This window comes from Empidonax traillii, unplaced genomic scaffold (assembly GCF_003031625.1).
Source record: "Empidonax traillii isolate 1590-97213 ecotype Southwest subspecies unplaced genomic scaffold, ASM303162v1 scaffold9:size3134949, whole genome shotgun sequence".
Classification (NCBI taxonomy): Eukaryota; Metazoa; Chordata; class Aves; order Passeriformes; family Tyrannidae; genus Empidonax; species Empidonax traillii.
Window position 1 is genome coordinate 2,613,949 of NW_020955202.1, and position 20,521 is coordinate 2,634,469.

At 34.8% G+C, this 20,521-nt stretch overlaps 1 protein-coding gene across 8 annotated transcripts in view; it reads left to right on the forward strand.

Moving 5' to 3' along the window:
- Positions 1 to 20,521, forward strand: part of PSPC1 (paraspeckle component 1) — a 60,566-nt gene that overhangs the window by 15,452 nt on the left and 24,593 nt on the right. For 3 of the 8 annotated variants that reach the window (XM_027884747.1, XM_027884738.1, XM_027884756.1), the window contains exons 7-8: positions 14,787 to 14,844; positions 18,942 to 19,111. The exons of 3 other annotated variants lie outside the window; for them this stretch is intronic. In XM_027884747.1, the coding sequence (XP_027740548.1) occupies positions 14,787 to 14,844; positions 18,942 to 19,111 (228 nt within the window). Of the gene's footprint in view, positions 1 to 3,071; positions 3,201 to 6,580; positions 6,706 to 14,786; positions 14,845 to 18,941; positions 19,112 to 20,521 lie in introns of those variants that run through there. 2 more of the 8 variants (XM_027884781.1, XM_027884772.1) reach the window with 2 other exon arrangements.

The following is a 20,521-nucleotide window of genomic DNA, read 5'->3' on the forward strand; positions in this document are numbered from 1 at the left end:
CACAGTACCTTATTTGGGAAACTTGTTCTCCTGTAGTATTTTGCTAATTTTTATTTTGCATACATTCCTCTGTCTGAAAGAGGATCTTGCTGATAGTGATTGGAAGCAATATTTTATTTTTCAACAGCACAAGTATTTTTTTTAAAAAGTACTTCTGAGTGCTGGTAATACATTAATTATTCAAACATGCAGTGGTTACTAACCAGTTGGGAATCACTTGCTTAGATTTACACTGTTAAATCTTAGTTGGAGCCTCTTCACCAAATAATTCCAGTTCCAAGAAATACTTTTATTCATGTCACCAACTTAGAGTGATTTGGATGTAGTATATTAAAATAGTTTTCATGTATCTGCAAGAGAGACTAAAATATGTAGGAGTTGTAGTCTTAGTTTTGTGGTGCACAGATTTAATTCTGTGAAATAGATTAATAAAACAATAGCTGTGATACCAACTTACAGCTCTTCTTACTGATGGTTTAAAGAGGGAGTTGAGATTTTTGGATGTCCTTGCCCTCCTCCCTCCGTGGAAACTCTTCTTTTTTTCAAGTTTAACTTGCATATATAAGGAACTGTTTCCTGTGAAATGAGTTTAAACTTCTGAATGCTTCATGTTCTTTCATGTAAGACTTTGTATATTAAATACTTTTTTTTTTTACTGTCCTAGTCTTTTCAGGAATAATTTGTAGATGTTGTTTTGCTTTCATTCAGTTTTTCTTGCAGGAGCACTGCTGCTCAAGTATCTTGTGTAAGTATCAGCATAAAGTGGCAGCCACTAAAGCAGTGGAGATTGCTGCAACAGTGGAGACTGTAGTGGACTTGTATCAAAAGCTGTAAGACAGATGAGAGCAAGGGAGTAAAGAAGCACATTGCAAAACAAGAGTGAAGTTCATAGCTTCATATGCCCAACATATTTAGTTTTTGTTCTGAGAATTTTGTTCTTCTTCGGAGCATTTATAAATGTAACTTTCCATTTCTTACCTTATGGAGCCTACTGAGGCATGTCTTATCCCTCACGTCTAAGTTCGTGTGCAAGTTAAGCATTAAACGTGTTTGAAACAAGACTGTTAGATTTCCTTCGACTTCTGTAATTCAGGAGTAGTTTTTTGCACTTTGTACCTCTCAAGTGAATAGAACTGTATTTTTATCCCACCTTCTAACAGTAGTATTCTCAAAAGTTCTGGTAGTGTAAGCAGTTTCAGTTTTCACGGGATCATTTCCTACCTTACTCTAAACTAAGGCAAGATGCCCAGTGAAATTAATAAAAAATTTTCAAGGATCTTTTCAAATTTGATCTGTTTTCTAATAATAAATGTTGGTTATTTTATCTTGACAGCCTAGTGTACGTAGTGCAGCTGATGCTGATGACATTTTGTGAGGTTGTATAAATAAAGTCTCTGTTTCTTGCTGCTTTATAAAAGCTCTTCTGTAGAGCATGGTTGGGAGACGTGAATTACCTCCTTATTGCAATCCAGCATACATACTTGTGAAAGCAGTAGCTCATGCTTGACACTTTAAAAGCCTTTTAAGGTAAAACGAGCTTGGAGAAAGGCAGATCATTAAACATAGAACTAAAATACGCCACCCTGACAACACATGCTTTTCTTGGCAGTGATTTTACTTCAGTGATCAAGTTTCTTCCTATGCATAAAGCAACATGCCATAGGCTTTTGAACAAGCAGTTTATAAATATGCAGTTTATGGGTTTGTGGGTGGTCCTAGTTTTGGCAGTAGCACTAAATTATTTTTATTTTTGCAGGAGTACAATGATACACACCAATGGAGCGATTCTTAAATCATGTGTTTCTTCTGTTCCTTTGTGCTTCAGATACTAAATTCGTTACTTTAGGCAAGAATAATACTTTCTTAACAGGCCTTAAAATATTAATTTTCAGAAACTAAATACGTTATTTTCAGCTTTTAATTACATTGTCAGGTAGAAAAAATTATTTTAATTGGCATCTGGTTTTAGTATGCAAAGACATTGCATGAAAATCAATGCAGAATTTCAACCATCTTTTTGTAGCTGTGCTACAAAAAAAATTAAGTCCTTTTATACATAAACTGAAGCTGGATGTGGAGTAAGATGTCTTTTGGTTGTAAGTATTCTATGACCATTTTAGGATGGTTCATAATTGACTTTCTAGATTAAGTTTTTGTAACTCAAGGATGCTGCTTAAAGTAATTTTTTCAGTAATGGAGCAAAAAATTGTTACAATACCTAATTTATAATTTTGTATTTCTGTGTGTGTGAATTGTGAGTATCTAGGCGATGTGATAAATTTTTTTTGTGTTATATTTAGGAGACTAATCTTTTACTCTGTTGCAGTAATTTTCTAATGTTTGCACAAAGCACTTTAGAAAATACTAATATATATTTCGTGTGAACTTGCAAATAGAACAAGTGACTTCATAAGTAATTTTTGTACTTTCATGTGCTATTAAATGTGCGTAAATCTCTAGCATGAAATTAGGTGTTGCAGTATGCTTTTAAGCATTTCCAGATTTGTTCTCTTCTTCAGTAATTGATAAGGAATTTTTTTTCCATGTTCTCTGGATTATCTGGTTTTGTTTGTAACTTTATTTTCCCTCAGTAAGACTGATGATCAAGAAACTAAAAACCTTTCAGATGTTTCATATGTAATGGCAAAATGTCATCTGTCTTTGTCAGTCTTGATGTTTAATGAGGCCTCAGCTTTAGCAGATGCCATTTTTGTTCAATTATTAATAGAAAGACTTCAAATGCATCTGGTATGCTTGTTTGTAGTATACTCTGTTTGCATACTTAGCTTTTCATGTTGCGTAACAATTTTATCATAAAAGATAAAATCTATTGAGCAGATTCAATAAGTCTATATCCTATATTTTAATATTATTTCAAAAAATTGTTACTGCGCACAGTTTAAAAAAATCTGCTTATCCAACCTAAGTTCCTCAAATATGGAGTTCTTCAGTTTTTTATATTCTGACAAGTAAGAATAAGGCTTTTGTAATGTGTTTGATAAATGCCATGTATATTTTGAAGAAGATAAAATTAACATCTGCCTTAATAACTTTCATTTTTTCTTCCTCAGCTACTGGAGTTAAGTTTGACTTGGAGTTTGTACACGTATTTACCCAGACTAAGAAGAAACTAACTTTCAGTTTCAGTTGTCTGCTTGGTACCTATTTTGGACTCACCCACCTGTCTAAATCATCAGATCTTACTTGGTGGCATTGAGACTTGCAGCCAAAATAAGTTCCTCCAGTTAGAAAAGTTTGTCTTTATTCAAAGGGTCTGTGTTGAAAGAAAGAGGAAAACACCCAAGAAGCAATAAGTGAAATAGTGTTTTTTGGTGTGAGGAAACCTGTTAAAGGGTCTGTTGTATAGTGTGAGAAAAGCTTGTTTATAGGTCTGGTTTGTCTCTTACAGACAGTGCCTTCCTAGTAGTTGTGGGTGCTTTTTTTTTTTTAATAAATTATTTTAAATTTTTTTTTAGTGTGACCTCTTGCTTCGCCTCTCGCATTTTGCTTCAGTAGCTTTCACAGAGGAGAAAATTTTAATAGTGGTAATGCAGCAAACTGAGAATAGAAATTAATTTGTCTTAGTGCAGTTCCCTGTCTATTGGCACCAGGCTAAAGGTTTTTTTTATTAATATATTTATAATTTTTCTCCTGAATGTTTCACATGCCTTTTTGTGAGAGTAGGTTTATCTCATTACCAGAGCTAGTGTTTGTCTTTTGTCTTCCATGAGGAAAATGGATTTTAAATCTATTACATCAGGTACATCAAGTACACTTTAATTTTCCAGAGACTAGATGTTGGATTTATTAGCATCTTTAATAAGTAGTGTTTTTTGTTAAAAAGATCAGTTTTGGTAGAGTTGTTTTGTAACTTTTCAGATGCAGAGTTCTATAGAAACTAACACTTCAAGAGTCAATTAAATATATTTAAGGTTTGCCATTTAAAGATGACTTTTCCTGAATATTACCTTAAAAACGTAGTTTTGGTTTGGGAGAAACCTTTGAAGGCCTTCTAGTCCACCCCACTTGCAATGAGCAGCGACATCTTCAATTAGATCAGGTTGCTCAGAGCCACATCCAACCTGATCTGTAATGTTTCCAGGGATGGAACATCCACCATCTGTCTGGGCAACTGTTCCAGTGTTTCATCGCCCTCATTGTAAAAAAATTTCTTCCTTGCATCTAGTCTGAACTACTCACTTTTAAAACCATTAGCCCTTGTCTTGTCACAACAGGCCCTACTAAAAAAATTTGTCACCATTACGATTTCCTGCAGTGCCTACTGGCTCACTAATTTAGGCCTAGAGTTGTGTAGGATGAAAAAAGTGTTTGTATTAGTTTTGTTTTATACATGACACAAAGCACACTGCTTTTAGTAGAGTTCCTGAACGCAGCTTTGTGTATCTTCTTGTGGCAGGATAGCTGGTGTAGTTGTCTCTTCTAAATATATTAACATAAAGGATCCAAAAAAGACATGAAATTAAGTTCTTCAGACTTTGTTTCTCTTCTGTACAAGGTGCTGGTTTTTATAACACTTTCTAAGTATTATTTACTTATCGAGTCTTTGTGTTCATTTCCCCCCACCCTTTCTGAATTTGTTTATAGTTAAACATTTGTTTAACTATAGGGGAACTTTTATGTTTGGGTAAGAACCAGCTATTTTTGTTTGTCTCTATTGATTGTGATTCCCATTGTGTCCCTAACATGATTCTGACCTTTGGGTCTGTACTACATAAATAAAATACTAGTCTTTTTTTGATGAAAGCAGACACTGTAGCTGAAGAGTTACTGTGTGTGGACTTGAGTCAGGATATTTAACTAGAAAGCAATGTTTCTTAATGTTTTTGGATTTGTTTAGATGACCAGTTTCTTAAACTTTGATGCAAATACGCGAATTGCCCGGTACAGTGTATTGTTTTCCTCAGTCAGATCTTCATTTATTCAAATGAATAAATGAGCAAAGATCTATCTTCGTTCAAGTCTACCTCGTGTTGCTCCAGTTTTGCAGTAACTGGCCTACAGGTTGTAAAAATTACTAGCTGGAAGATTATGGAGCCTGGTTTCATGCCAGAAAGTTTCATTGATGCTTCTCTGTTCATGTTTTTCTATGTTTTATGTGCTGTATTTGTGGACAGGCCAAAAGTTTTTTGAAAAAATCTTAAACTGAACTATTCTGGTTGTAAGCAACATCCGTAACATATATAAAAGACACTCTTTGCTTGTTAGAAGTTTCTCCTACAGGACCTCTTTGTAGCATTCAAAAACTTTGGCTTTCAGCTTCTTTTGACAAATACTTGCATGTTCTCATTACTTGGGAACTCGATGAGTTACAGCATAGCAACTACAAGTGGACTGTTTTTTTTTGTTATAATTTAGTCAACATCTCTAGTATCTTCTTGGTGAGGAAAAATTGTTAATACAAAAGTCTGGCAAAGCGACAGATTTAGTGCACTGTGACTGTAAGTAGTGCTGCTTTTAAAGTGTTTAAAGTTGATTTTGCAGTGTTATTGTTGACACTTCAATTAATAAGTAGTTAGACTTTTACATAAACACTTCATGATAAAGGATATTCTTAGGTGATTAATTTTTCTTCTAAGTAAACATTGAGGACTTTCACTACATCTCATCTTTGAATCATTTGGGGAAGGTTGTTGTTTTGAATCAACCCAGTGTTCACTCTATTTTAATATTTGTATAGATTTGTTTTTTGTGCAAGGAAAACTTAACATTTGGGAAATCTAAAATGCAGCATTGTTTTTAACACCTGATTTTCATTTAAGTATTTTAGTGCATTTGTGCATGATGGTACAGTTAGCCCAGTCTTTGTTATCAGTTAAGCAGCCCTTCAAGAGCACACACACCGGGGTAAATTGTGGAGTGCATCTTAAATCATCTGCAGTCTATTCTGTGAAAGTAAGGTATACTCGGTGCTCCCATGGAGGTCTGTTTTGATACTTACCTGTTCTCATGACATTTCTTTAGCTCAAATAAAACCAGAATAATTCTAAAATGCAGCATAAAATTCTCTAATATGACTGTGAAGATGTGAATATATTGTGGATGTAGTGTAATTGCATTACATGTCTCAGTTGTGAACTTGGTGATGTGATGGACATCTCTTCCAGAGAGTAGTTTTGTGGGTAAGTAAACAGTGAAGTGCCTTCGAAAAAATACTTGTGTTCAGTTCTTGATCTGTATTTAATTTATGTTTTTAATTTCTTTACTGTCATTGGAAAAATGAAGCTAATAGAAATGGGAGAAATCGTTTTCCTATATTGGTTCCATGGATCTAAGGTGGCTCTTAACTCCAGCAGAACCAGATTAATTGACAGAATGTTGTAATAAGAAAGTTGCTATTAAAAAAATTAGTATATTCTTATCTCTTATTTTTCAAAGGATTTCCAGATCTGTTAAAAGTGGTTACCTTCTAAGCACCTTTGTCTTGTGAAAAATTATTTCTGAATTTTACCTTAAAATATTTGAGAAGCACATTTTGAAATTTCTTGTGAGCGTTAGCTGTTATATCAAGGGGGAAATTTGACAGAATATCTGTTTCTGTTTTCTCTCAAATAATCAACAGCAAAGGCATTTGGAAAAAGCATCCTTCTTTGCAGTTACATCCCCAAAGAGTGCTTCATAAGCAGTGAGGATTTTCCTTTACCTGGAGTTAAATGATGTAAAGATGATTGAATAGAGGTGTGGCATTAAAAGACATGCATTTTGTTCCTAACTGCTGAATATATGCAGTTTGTTTGGGGCCTGATTTTGCCTTCTGTATACATTTAATCTTTTTGTGTGATGGATAACATTTTCCACAGGTTATGAGAAAATGAGACACTTTTTTAGTCAATTTTATTTTGTAGACATTGTATATACAATATTTTACTGTATTACAGCAAATGGAAATGGGAGAGGTGGGAGAAAAGCTCAGAAATAATGATATATTAATGCAGTGGTTTAAATGCAGTATTAAAGTTCAGAGAAGGAACAAGTAACTGCAAGACAAAATAATGAAGCAGGAAAGACACAAATTTCAATATAGGACCAAGTTCTGTAATCAACAAAGTAGGTTCTGTGGTAAATCTTGACTTATTTTAGTTAACTTGTTAATAAGTTGGATTGTAGTTTGAATTTTTGACCTGTAATACAGCATTCTGGAAGTATGAGTTCTGTATAAAACAAAGCCACTGCAGCTTAAATTATAAAAAGTCTTTAAAGGCACATAAGCTTTTGAATGAAAATACAGTTATTTGTGCTTTTATTCTAGTTAATGGCTTTTGTCTATTTACTGTACAAGATTGCAATTCTCAAGTTTAACAGTTTGAGAGTTGCATGTATTTTGGACTGCTTTCCTTATGTAGTTTCCTCTCTACCCTAAACTTAAACTTAGAAAAAAACACAAACAAACCTCACAGTTTTTGAACAGTTTAGTGAGAGTGACTTTTCACTGCAGATGGGTTTCACTCTAAGGTATTTGCCACTTGCAGCTGACTGAAATTTTTGAGTTGTACTCGGCCCTAGTGAGACCACATCTGGAGTGCTGTGCTCAATTCTGGTCTCCACAATTCAAGAAAGACGAGTTGCTAATGGAAAGGGTCCAGTGGAGGCCACGAGGATTATTAGGGGTCTGGATTATCTCTTACGAAGAGAGGCTTGACTGTCCTTCAGTTTAGACTTTGAGGAATACTTAAAAATTTTACAAATCACATTAAAACTAATCTTAAGAAAAAGTATTTCTTAATTTTGAGAGTACTAATAATGTAATTATTATTCTTTCTTTAATATTTTCAACACTTGTAATCAGGTTGCGTTAATAGGACTTGGCAACTGCTATAGATGAATGCCAGCTTGTACAATGCAGTTTACATTATACTGTTTAGTAAAAATGTGTTTCAGTTTCTGGAATCTTTTACTTGCCTTGATGCTTACAAATTTGAGGGGCCACTAGGTGGGCTTACCTCTAAAATATTAGCCTAGTGGCTGGCTGTTGTGTATTAAATAGTATTTTCGTTCAGGGGATTATTGAATATTGCTGGCTATGAGGTGTCCCCTAAAGGTCTTTGTAATGTGAGTAATATTAACTGCTTCCTTTTCCAAAAATGTCAGTACAGACCTGACTTAAACATCACATGAGGATTAATGTATTGAAAGAAAGTCAGGTTTGCTTCAGATTGGGTTTTGCATCCAGCTGTAGGAGAATGGCAAAACCAAAGCTTACGGGAAGGTTCACAGTTGTTCAACACCATACTGTCAAAAAAAAAACCCAACCCAGCAGGTTGTATGTTTTGGCAAGTAGAAGCTAGCTTTGCCTGAACAAAGATCCTGAACCATCTTCCATTTTGTAAAGATCAGAAATAGCTGGTCTTAAGGTGGATGTGAGAGAATACGTAACTTTTTGAAAACCATTTCTTCTAAATCTGTAAAATAGTGTTGAGTGTGTGTGTGCTCTCTGTCACACACAAAACTGCAATTCATCCCTGTGTTTAACAGTATTAGTGTTAGGTGATGTGCTGAGAGGCATTTTGGTAGTTAGTGGAGTTAAATAATGGAGTACTCTCCTCCCATTTCTTTATTAATCTGTGTAAAATACACTAGTATACGTTACTAGGTATGTTGACTGATGTTTTTAATATGTTGTGGTGGCTGTCTTGCACCTTAATATGAATTTAGTGTTAGTTTTTATTAAAATACACCTGTATTTTAAAACACGGTTCAAGGTATAATTTTTTTGGTATTTTTAAAAAATAACTTCAGCTTAGAATAGCAAATGTTTTTGAGTACCTTAATGACACTTGTTTGATTGGAGGGGTTTTTTCTGTGGGATTTAGATGCTGAGGACTATACTCAGCAACTGATGCAGAAGGAAAATGAGGCCTAACGGAAGTAGAAGACTTTTTGTACTCAGAACTAAATGCAGAAAGTGAAGATATAATGCATGGAGGTTTTTCCCAAATACATTCCTATACTTTTGCTGTTAATTAGTTTTAAGAGAAATTCCCCTGTCTATAAAAATTGATGCTTCCTTTGCAATTTTATTGAAATAATGGAAATACTTAATTAATGCACTGGACTAATAAATATTTTTTTTCTGTAAGGGAAAATCAGATTTTTTTTTTTTTGTTATTGTCAGCAGCTCTGATTATAGTTGTTACTGCCATTGGGGATGTTTTTCCAGTTTGTATCATTTACTGGAATATATGTATCTGCATGTATTTCATGCAGTGTGTATTCATGGTTTTACTGATAGGTTTTTTTATGCTTATGTTGGAACTTAGTGAGACATCTCCATCAGTTCTTTTCATGACTTGAGTCACTAAGGAGTAAATTTCCTTTATCTCCTCTAGCCCTCTTAAGATGTTTTTCTTGGAGGTTGAGCTCTGATTCAATAGTTGACAGCTATTAAACAGAGTGAAAATTCTTTTTATTAGGCTTCCTATTTAAAAACAGAGCTCTTTAGTTTACTGAATGCTATATGTTTTATAGCTACATTTACTTTAGTTGTTATCTAGTTTAATATATTTGTGTAGTTTTCCGCAAGGTAAGAGAGCTTATGTTTTTACAAACTCCTGGGTGGGAGCTGTCACTCAGTTCATAGAGTTTTTGAGTACTTAAGGCTGGATAACATTTCTGGAATCATCTAGTGTGACACCCAGCTCAGAGGAGGGATCAGCTCTGCATGTAGACTGCAGTGCTCAGGAATACACAGAATTGAAAGATCCGTGGTTTTTTTTAAAATTTAAAATTACTATTACTGCATGTGGTGAAATAAAACAAACTGTTTGGGGATTTTGTAACTTTTGTATCTTACATGCGGATCTTAATTGAGGAACAAGTCAAAGAGGGAAAGGTGACAAGAAGGTTGGTGGAAGAGGAGAAGGCTTTTATTACTTTAACATCTTGCTAGCAGCTTAACTTCCAGTGAATTAGTCATTGGAGTGAATTAGACATTCTGAGGAAAAGACAAATAATACACAATCAAAACTATCCCCCAAATTATAGTTTTGATTTCCAACTAGCAATTTTAGTAACTTGTATGATTTATGTCATTAAAATATAGGTATCTTTCAGTAAATTACAATTACCTCCTGATGAGGTCTTTAGAAATAATTTTTCTTTTCTAGAAAGAACTTAATAAAATAAACCACACTAGAAGGGAGTAAGGAATTCTAGTTAGAGGTACAGAAATGTCATACCTGTTTTGACAGAGTGCCCCTGGTGGTGCAGTGGTTAAGCTGCGGCGCTGTCACTGCCAAGGCCTGGGTTTGATTCCCGGTCAGGGCCCCTCCCCGGGCAGATGGAGCTCGCTAGCCCTGTAAGGCAATCCATCTACGTCCTGAGGACCTCGCTGCCACCGTCCAAGCTCACTTGGCCCCGGCAGATGAACCTCAGGATTAAAGGGTGGGCTTAGTTCTGCGCACACTGTGTCTCACCTAAAAAATCCAATGCGCAGGCTGGAAGGTGCAAAGACCTTCCTTGGTTCTTCGTTCACGAAGACTGGCCATTACTACCTGTTTTGACAGGTATAAAGTCTGATAAAGACACAAATTGGATTTCCATGTTAATGAAAACAAGTGATAATCAACAGCACTATGAATTACATTTGACTCTACATATACAACCTAGATAAAGTGCTAATTAAACTACCGTGTGCAAGTTTATAGGGTATATGTTCTTTTTTTGCTAAGGCATTTTTTGGATGCCATGTCTTGGCAGTACTGTGGTCACCATTCCTTAGCTGAAAGGGGAGTAAATAGTCCCATGTTAATTGAGAAGTGTATCTCCCGGCCACAAACACTTGTAAACTGTATGATGTGTTATCTTAATATTTCATTGGTATCTTGGTTTTTGCTGTTGTAAAATATTCCATATCATATTTATTTCATATCATAATTTTTTGATAGCTTTGTTGCCGTGACTATTGCATCGTTTGGAAACAAGGTTTTTAATTTTCTCTGGAGTGCTGCAATTGCAAAGCTTGTTTCTCAGGAAAAAAGTAGTACTGCTTTGTCTATTAAAAAAGGTCATTATGACTATTTGTGTTTTTCCTTTTGCTATGAGAAGGGACTTGCATCTGATACATTCTCCTATATCAATTCTTGGGTTTCTTTTTAAAACATTTGGTTTCACGGTTTTGTAGAATGAATTTAAAAATAGCCTAATACTTTTAAAAAACAGAAGGATCATCTTGGCAGTTCTCTGTGTACTTAGACTGCTGTATCAGTGGTGTTTAAGGTGTAAGAACACTGCGCAAGATACACCTCAAATACTCGAGATACCTGGTTTCTAATATTTGTAAAAGAGGGAGAATCCATGCTATATTAAATGTAAAATGTATAATTTGAAAACTGAATTCAGTATTTTGGTGCAGATCTACTTCTTACAATTGACATTAAAATGAGTTGGAATTATGAGGAAATAAATTTTGTTAATGCTTGTATCTAAAGCAATTAGCAAGTATAATTCTGTATTTTCCATCATAGCAATTTTTCTAAAAGCAAAGTCCTCAGATGAGACCTTCTTGAGCGTTGTTTGCATTAGTGAGTTCTGAAGTATTATATAAGAATCCTGCAACAGAAGTAATTTGGAAAACTTTCTTTTGAACTGTGTAAACAGTGCTTTTACAACAGGACTTTTTGTTGTGTTTTCTGATCTTCTCAAAGATTACCATACACTTTACTACATGTTCTTTGTCCTATGGCTTTCTTTTCCCCCTGTATTGCATATCATCTAGATGCATATCATCTATTTTTCTTGTTCTCTTCCAGTTTAAGTTGTTCTCCCAGGTACCAGGTGACTTCAGAGGTTCTTAATCACCCACATATTTCTATTAAGAGTTTAGCCTGCTCTCTTGCTGCTCAGTTTTAACTCCCTCTTATGGGTAGTTATGGGTGTCTTTTGGGAAGGGACTGAAGCAGCTGCTACGCAACAGAAGAATGGGCAGTCATATAGTGAGGAAAAGAAGCTCTGAGAAGGTAACACTCTCATTGTTGAGTTCTGCAAAGGACTTGATTATCCAAAAGTGAAGCTCTCAGGTGGGCTCGAATTACCAACCAGTACTGGTTCGGCTACTCTGTCGAACTGCCTGTTGGTAGTCCTTTCTCTGCCGTATTTTGGGCAAAACCCATGGGTTAGTTGACCTAACTTACCTGCAATAACATGTTTATGATGACATAGTAAAGAGCTGTCTAGGACATGATCTGTGTGTGATAGGACTGAATTTTTGTTATCATCTGGACTCCTGCAAATACAAATTGCTAATATGTTGATCATTTAATGACATTAATGATACATACTATCGGTTAACATTTGAAATTGGGTATTTTCTCTGACAGGAAATTCAAGGGAACATGATAAGTTATGAACGTGCAACAGTAGGAATAAAAATAGTAGTTCTTGCAGGCACGTTGATAAACATATGGGCAGTAGAGATCATAAGGCACATTTATGGATCTTGATTCTATTGCTGAAATACTTTTTATACTACAGTAATTCAACACCAAAGTTAAAGCTAAAAAAAAAATAGCAAATAATTAATTCATGGGTTTTGTTACAAATGTTAGACTAGACTAAAAAAAGTAAAAATTGCAAGTTCTACCTGTCTTGCTGTATTTGTGGTTAGCTGAAGACTGGTACCATTTCAGGCAGAGAAAAAAACTAGTTTATTGCTAGGAGGTAATGTGCTTTTTAAGGAAAGTGTACATTAAAGCTTTACAGAGCAACCTAGTGTAGCTTTACAGCTTTGTACTTAACATCCTTACCTAGGCAGTGTTGTACTTGGCCCTACTTTATATGGCACTTGTCACATTAAAAAAAGACCAAACACTAAGCAACTTGAATCTGAGATGAATCAAGTAAGTTATGTGCACTAATGCAAAATCTGTTACTTTGCCTTGCAGCTAAAGAGTATCTCACAACTTCTTGTGGCATGTCCTGTCACACCTGCGCACATGCCTGTGTGTGTGCACACACAATCTAACTAATGAAAATTGATAGCCGTGGTGGTTTTCTGTCAGTTTGGGCTAGGGATTGACATTAGGGATGATACACTTTTTTGCTTCCTCATATCAGGGCTGAGATGTACAAGCAGACTAATATCAATAAAGTTGTATTTAATTTTGTGACATTGCTATCAGCTTATGGTTTGATTGATCCTAGTGGGGCTGATGATTTTACTTACAATGCCAATGGATGTTACTGTAAAAGGTCTGTCAAAGTAGTTGCATGCTCTGCTATAAATTTTTAACATGGGTTCTAGGGTCAAAAGAAGAGATCCTCCTTAGTGTTCCATCAGTGCCCTTTTATAGCTGGACCCTAGTACCTGCATCTGTCTTTTAGTTACCAGGCCTTATTTTTCCTCTCCACACTAAGCCATATTCTTTTGAAAATAGTGTGTAATCTTCTTAAGTACATTTTCTAGGTTATTATGAGTACTAGAAACAAAGTTGTTATTTATCTTACGGCAATTTCCCATAACAGGGTATTTTTACAAAATTATTGATTCTGTTCTGTCAAATAATGGTGTCTGCCACTTGAAGTGTGTGGAGATAGAAGACTCATGTTTGGCATCCCAAATATGATTGACCAAAGTGAAGTTTTGTGAACCCGTAAAAATCCTATGAATGTATTTTAGTTTAATATTTCCATGTAAAATTTGATTATATATTGATTTGTTACCTAGTATTTGGATTTGTTTTCAAAGTGCATCTGTACTTATGCTCTTAAATCATAAGTGGAATGATTTCCAAAATGAGGTAAATTGTTTTGCTATGCTTATTCTTAGCACACGTGTGTTCACTCGAGCAGAATACATGTTATCATTCTTGTAAAACATTAAGGAGAAAATTTTTAATTAAGGAGAAAATTTTCTTCAGCTTTTCTTTTGAACTGTGAATTTGTTTCTATTTAATCCTTTTGATGTAAAGAGTAATACTAAAATCCTTGAAATTATCTCTGATAGTATAATTTGTTTTCCTTTAAGTGATGATTTTTTTGCCACTCTGGGTACTTATCCTTTGAGTATTGTTTCACAGCAGGCCGTGGTTCATGATTAGCAATGTCAGAACTCTTTTTTGCTGTTGGGTAACTGAGCATCAGTTGAATCTGGATCACTTTGACTTATTTGTCCGTTTAGTATAAATGCATGTTATAGTTTCTGTTAATATAATACAGTTGTATGCTGGTTTCAGAAGGGTGGTCAGTATCTGAACTAATGTATCAGTAGTGTAATATCATTTATCAGAACATGTTCTACCACCAGATTAAGTCAAAACTATTGGAAGAAAGACAAGCTGGCAGATTGAGTTTATATACCATAATATAACACATCAGAGCTTGGTTTCCAGTCAGCACAAGTGTTTCTGAATCTTGAAACCAGACTGACTATTACTGAACCACGGCCTTTAGGCAATACTGTAATAAGACTTCTCTATTTACAGTTAAATTGTAAATATACTTCTTTTTAGTAAAAAACACTGCGTGAAGATGGATTTTTTTTTTTTTTAAACTGATCACATAACTATTTGGGAGCTTTAGACTGCTGCATATGATAAATGAAACTTGTGATATTTAATCTTTAACATGCAAAAATGTACAGCATTGTTATATTGAACTTACTAATCCATTTGATATTACAAAAATGAGAGAGTGTAGTTAACTTTGTTCCTTGTACTATTTTTAATCAATGGAAACTTTTGAAAATTTTAACACTTTTATTTTTATGGAGTAAATGGCAATGTTTTAAGTTCTAAGAATGATAGGTTGATCATGAAAACTATGTTTACTTTCAGAGAGAACAGGAAATGAGAATGGGTGATATGGGTCCTCGTGGAGCAATTAACATGGGAGGTAGGGATCTGAAGGAAAAAGGCTTCTGTAATGTAATTTTTTTTTTCTTTGGGACTGTACATGTTACTCAAGCACTATTAATCAGTGACAACTGCTGGTAAAAAGGAGTAAGCAATATTAGGAAATAAAAAATCTCACATATTTTGCTTCCAAACAGGTTCCTCCCCCTCCGCCAGGTGTATCTTTATTGTATTGCTTTGTCTATACATGGGAAAAAAATAAGATGTGCAAGTTAAGAAAAACAAAAATCAGAGAAAGGCGATGCTTTCAAAATTATCTCATGCAAAAGAGGAATTTTATGTTCAAAAAATATTTGGCATTCTTTTGGAGGGACTGTCTATTCAGAGAAGTTGGTACTGTGATTGTATGCAGTGAAATGATGGAGAGATCAAAATTGGCAAGTTCTTGATGAGGTTAAAGAATAATGTGGTTGGTGTTCTACTAATTTACTGCAAATCTGTATTTGCAAATATTCTCAGTTCGCTCTTGTGACTTTAAATATTGTCACTGCTAAGAGCTGTTACTGTGAAATCTAGAAAAGTATGGTAATTAGTGCTTGCTCCATATATGCAGACTGAAACCGTTTGGAATCTTACTTATCCAGTATATCTGCTTTTAAACAAGACTGAAACTTAGAGTGTTTCTTCAGAAATACCAAATTTCACTAAACTGTATTAACCATCAATATATATCTATCAGAAACTTCCTAATGGTAATTTAAAATAAATTAAGATGACAATTTAAGGAAAAGTAATAGAACTATTTTTCTGTATTAAAACTTGAAGTTACATCTGAAACTTAGTAAACATTGGGACTTGACGTTTTTGAGTAATGGGATCTTATAGACTAATGAATCTGCTTGGTTCAGCTTTTAAAATACATTATTCACCATTTCCTTGCATTTATTAATTGAGACACATTTATAGCTGCAATATAGAAACAGGCTTTTTCTTTTGTGGATGATGAAAAACTTGAAAAATAATTCTAAAGGAAGACATTGTGAAGTTATCTATAAGTAATGAACTGAAGCATAAATTGTGACTAAATTTTTTATTTTATAGTTGTACCTTTGCATATCATTGCAGCATACTTGAAAATTTCATTTAACTGAGAGACTTCATAAGTATTGATACTCTCCCTGTTGTCCCAATCCACAGGATACACTTTTTACAACCAGATTTTAAGTGTGTATTTTATTCTTGCCAGGTTTTAACATTTAACAGTGATGTTCATGGTCTTGTTTTCTAGCTTTTAAACCTAATACTTTCAGAAATAAGTTGTGTAGTTCCAAAAGAAGATAATGTAACTCTGAGCAGCTATTTTAAAATATCCATAGCAAATCCATAGCAAATACATAACCAAATTGTCTGGATTTTAGGTTAGCTCACTATAGAGATTTTGTTTTTTCTCTAGTATTTTAGCAACTCCACGAGTACAACCAAAATAATCTGATCCCAAAACCTTACAGTAGACCTTTAAATAGTAGATCTTTAGTTATTGACCTTAGCATCCGTTCTCAGCATTGCTGTCAGAATTGTAACTTTATTTTTAACTGACCTTTGCCTGTGCCATTTGCAACTTCTCATCATGTGGGACAGTAGAGACCTGGAATATCTTCAGTAATGGAAATATCTGCATTATATTATTAGAAAGCAGATTTAATACGTGTTGGGCTGACTTGTGCAGAACTGCTCCTTCTTGCAGTTTTCTGTGACAAGTTCTGGGAGAATCTGTATACTTCATCATAGCACTTAGCTGGATCTAATGTAATGCTAAGTGCAGCTTATAAACTTCAATATGGAAAAAAAGAATTTTTGGGGGGAACTATGTCTGCACTGATGGGGATTATTGACTGGCATGTTGCCAGCTGTGGCAAACTTTGGTATGTGCAGTTCAGGCATTTATAATGTACATTTTCAGCCCTCCAGTTTGCAGAAAAAGACTTTTTTGTTTTTTAGTGTCTGTGCATTGTTGCATGAACACTGGTGACAGCTTTCCATCTGTTACTAAGCCTGGTCCTGTAAATTTTAACTGCTAACATCAGTGTCCCGCCAAAAAGAATGGGCAATCAAGTTGTTAGGTTTTAGCGTCTCTTTTGGAGCTAGGAGGATTTTGGAGGACCACTGACTTAAACTTAAAGTGGTATAGTGGCCTCTTGCTGAAAGCGTACAGGACACCACTCTCTCCTTGTATTATACTCTGGAATTTTCCTCCTGTTAGAGCTGACTCTCCGAAACAGGATTAATATTATAGGTGTCATAGTATAGGTTGCCATATGTCACCCTGGAAGCACCATGGGTGCATTTGTATGATACAGAGCATGAGAACAGTGTTGCAGTTAACAGATAGGTGATGCTACCTGTATGTGGCCAGGTGGCTCAGTTTATTTAGGCTGATAAACCAGTAACAATTAATTTAGCATTTAGGTAGTGGCGCTACTGCCTGTGCTGATCATTGCCATCATGATAGTCCTGCAGAGTAGGAAGAACCTCTGAAAAGAAAGGTTTCTTCTCATATTGGCAGTTTAGACTTCTGCTTTTTCTTCTCTACTTAGCCGCTGAATGGATGATACTAAAAACCAATTTTGGGGTGATTCTCTTGAATTATAGCATAATCTTCTATCTACTTCATGAACTAATCACTTGTGTGGGTAGGTAAGAAGCATCCAACTTGAGCATACTTATGTTTCGAGTTAGTGTCGTAGGGAGAGGTCTGGGAGGTTTTTATTGCTATGCTCAAAGGAGTTCTGCTTTTCAAAATTATAGGATTTTTCTCTCTTCTGGTAAACTTGTTCAGCAGTTTACAGGTGCTGCTGTGTTGCATGGATTGTTTTTGCTAAACAGTTTGCACTTGGCATAATGATCAAACACAGGTCTTCAGTTTCAGCAGCAATATCTTGCACGCCGTGGTTTCACTGACTGTTGTGATATGTGTACTCAAGGCAGGTAATACAGATGTAATTTTGCGTACCTGCAGGTAGCCATAGTACTCTGTGCTGAATGGCCTGCTTACAATGATGTACATTTGTATATTCGTTACTGAAGGACAGTCGTGATGAGAAGTGAGAGGGTGTATTTTTAAAATAACAAGCTTAGTAGTCTGGCAAAATATCAGACTTTTAAGTGTAGGCTAGATTCCAAAGATACGTCTTCTTCCATTATCAAGTTTTGGATGCACAGTTCCATGAAAATGGATTTTCATTGAAAAGAATGGATTGTCTGGGGGGAGGGAGGAAAGAGAATGCATCGTCACCAGTCTTGAAGTTGATGATATTTCATAATGGCAGATGTGAGCTATATAATCAGACTTTTTCCTTTCTTATAACAACAGGAGAAAATGTTATGAAGGCGTTTTTACCTACGTGTTGAGTATGTTAATGAGTACTGGCAGAGTGGTGTTTCCTGGTGCAATATTATAGCTAAATGATCTCTTCAAAATATGTTTTCCAAGTTTTTTTCTGCCTCTTACTTTGAATCAGAGTTTTGAAGGAGACTGTTCTGTCACTTCTGGTTCTAGCAAAATTTCCCATAGTTTTCTGCTACTTTTCCCATAATAAATTACAGCTAAATGCATGATTTTATTTGTGCTGTATTACTAATAGGTTATTGTGAAGCTAAGTACCATCTCTGGTATTACTTTTACTGTACACTATATACAATTAGCATAATAATGATAGAAGAGTACTTGCAAATGTACTTTTCCTGTGTTGTGATCCCTAAAGAACCAAGTTGCCTTATAGCTGCCACCATCTGTAAAATGACCTGAGATTTTTGCCCATTTGTGGTCCGTAATACTGCATATATATGCTGTATGAATGCTTCAGTTCCTGCACAGAAACTGTACACCTGTAAAGCTATAAAGGTTGGGATTTTCAAACACGAGGCAAATTATGTAACGCAAAATAATAGGGATTATTGAGAATCTGTTTAAAAGCAGATGATTGAGATAAATGTACAGTCTCAAAGAATATATATATATTTTTTTTTATTTCAAGTATTTGAAGTCTTGTACATTTGGCTTTTAAAATATTGTAAATTGTTTGTTTGTTCTTGTAAAATTAAGATAGGACAGCTCTAAGTATAGATTGTTTTGCATAGATGCGTTTAGCCCAGCACCTGCTGGTAACCAAGGCCCTCCTCCAATGATGGGTATGAATATGAACAACAGAGGAACTTTACCTGGCCCTGCAATGGGTCCTGGTCCTTCCATGGGACCAGAAGGAGCTGCAAATATGGGAACACCAATGATGCCAGATAATGGAACAGTGGTAACGTATCACAAATTTAATTACTTTGAATAGCTGTCATGTCTCATGGCCCATTTTTGTTACCAAAGGTATTTTCACGCTGAATAAGAACGTTACAGATTTTGAATCTGTTAAAAGTAATTGAGAAAACTTGTTCATACAAGTAATTTACAACACAGAAGGGCAATATTTTGATGTTACTATGAAAATTCTACTTACCTTAGGAACGGTAATCTGTAAATTTAGACTTTTCCTATTCTTTTCTTTTGTAAAACTAAATTCTATGAATTAGCTTTCAGGGGTTTTGATGAACGGTTAAATGTTGAAAGCTATGTAGTGTGAAGATATCTTTGTGTAAACTATTTAATTTTCTGAAGCAACTTTAGCGTTCTCTCTATTTCTTTTCTAACAATGTAAAATGCATGAGATTGTGACAGTAATTACACCACTGAGAAAATCAATATGGCAACAGCTGTTGGGAATAACTCTCGTATCAATACAGGAAAAATAGTATTGCCCAGTTGCCATGGGTGGTAGGGAATATCTTGTATGCATCTGGAATTTTTAATCAAGAGAAATGGGCCATTGGGTTGCAGTTAAAGCACTAGCCATTTTTGCTTTGTTCTCATAGCCAGTTACTTTTCCTAACTGTAATGTCTTATGTAGAGAAACAACTATATCACTTTAAAATCTGATTTTTACATATTTTTTCAGTACTATTCTGTTAATAGATATTTGGGTTACTGGTGGTGTGATATAAAGGAGTATATAGTATTAACAGTGATTCTGTTATAGTTTTATTGAAACACAGAAGCATTTTGTAGCTGCATCTTTTTATATATGCCTTCTCAACAGTATCTATCTGTGATTGAGCAATCTGTATAATGAAGTTTAAACAAAAAATTTTGTTTCTTAGAGGAAAAGTGAGATTTTGATTTTGCACTAAATACGTGATGAGTCTGGTCTTTACAAATTAAAAAGGAGAGGGTCTCACTTCATGTTGTAGGAACCAGCTCATTTTATCAGTTGTATAATTTCTCACAAAGTAGGGAAGATGCTATTCACAAAATACTGGTTTTGGAGATGCTTTTACTGTAGACCACTGTGTTATTGGTCACCTCTAGAACATTCTTTTGTGATTATACAGGCATTTAAAAAGAGGTGCACAGAAAAGCACATGGTATCATAAATCACGGTATCTAATTTAAACTGTTGTTTTTCTACAAAAAGTCATTCCAGATATGGAAATGTAGGGAATATACTGACACTTCAAAATGCATGTTTTTAAAAAATATTTCTTTACTTCCATTTTCTTCTGCATGCTTCTGAAGGACAAATTAGGTTTTATTTTTTGCTTAATTTTGGACTTCAAAGGTTTTTAATTTGGAAGGCAGGCCCCTACAGAAAGGCGTAGCCTTATTGTATTGTTGC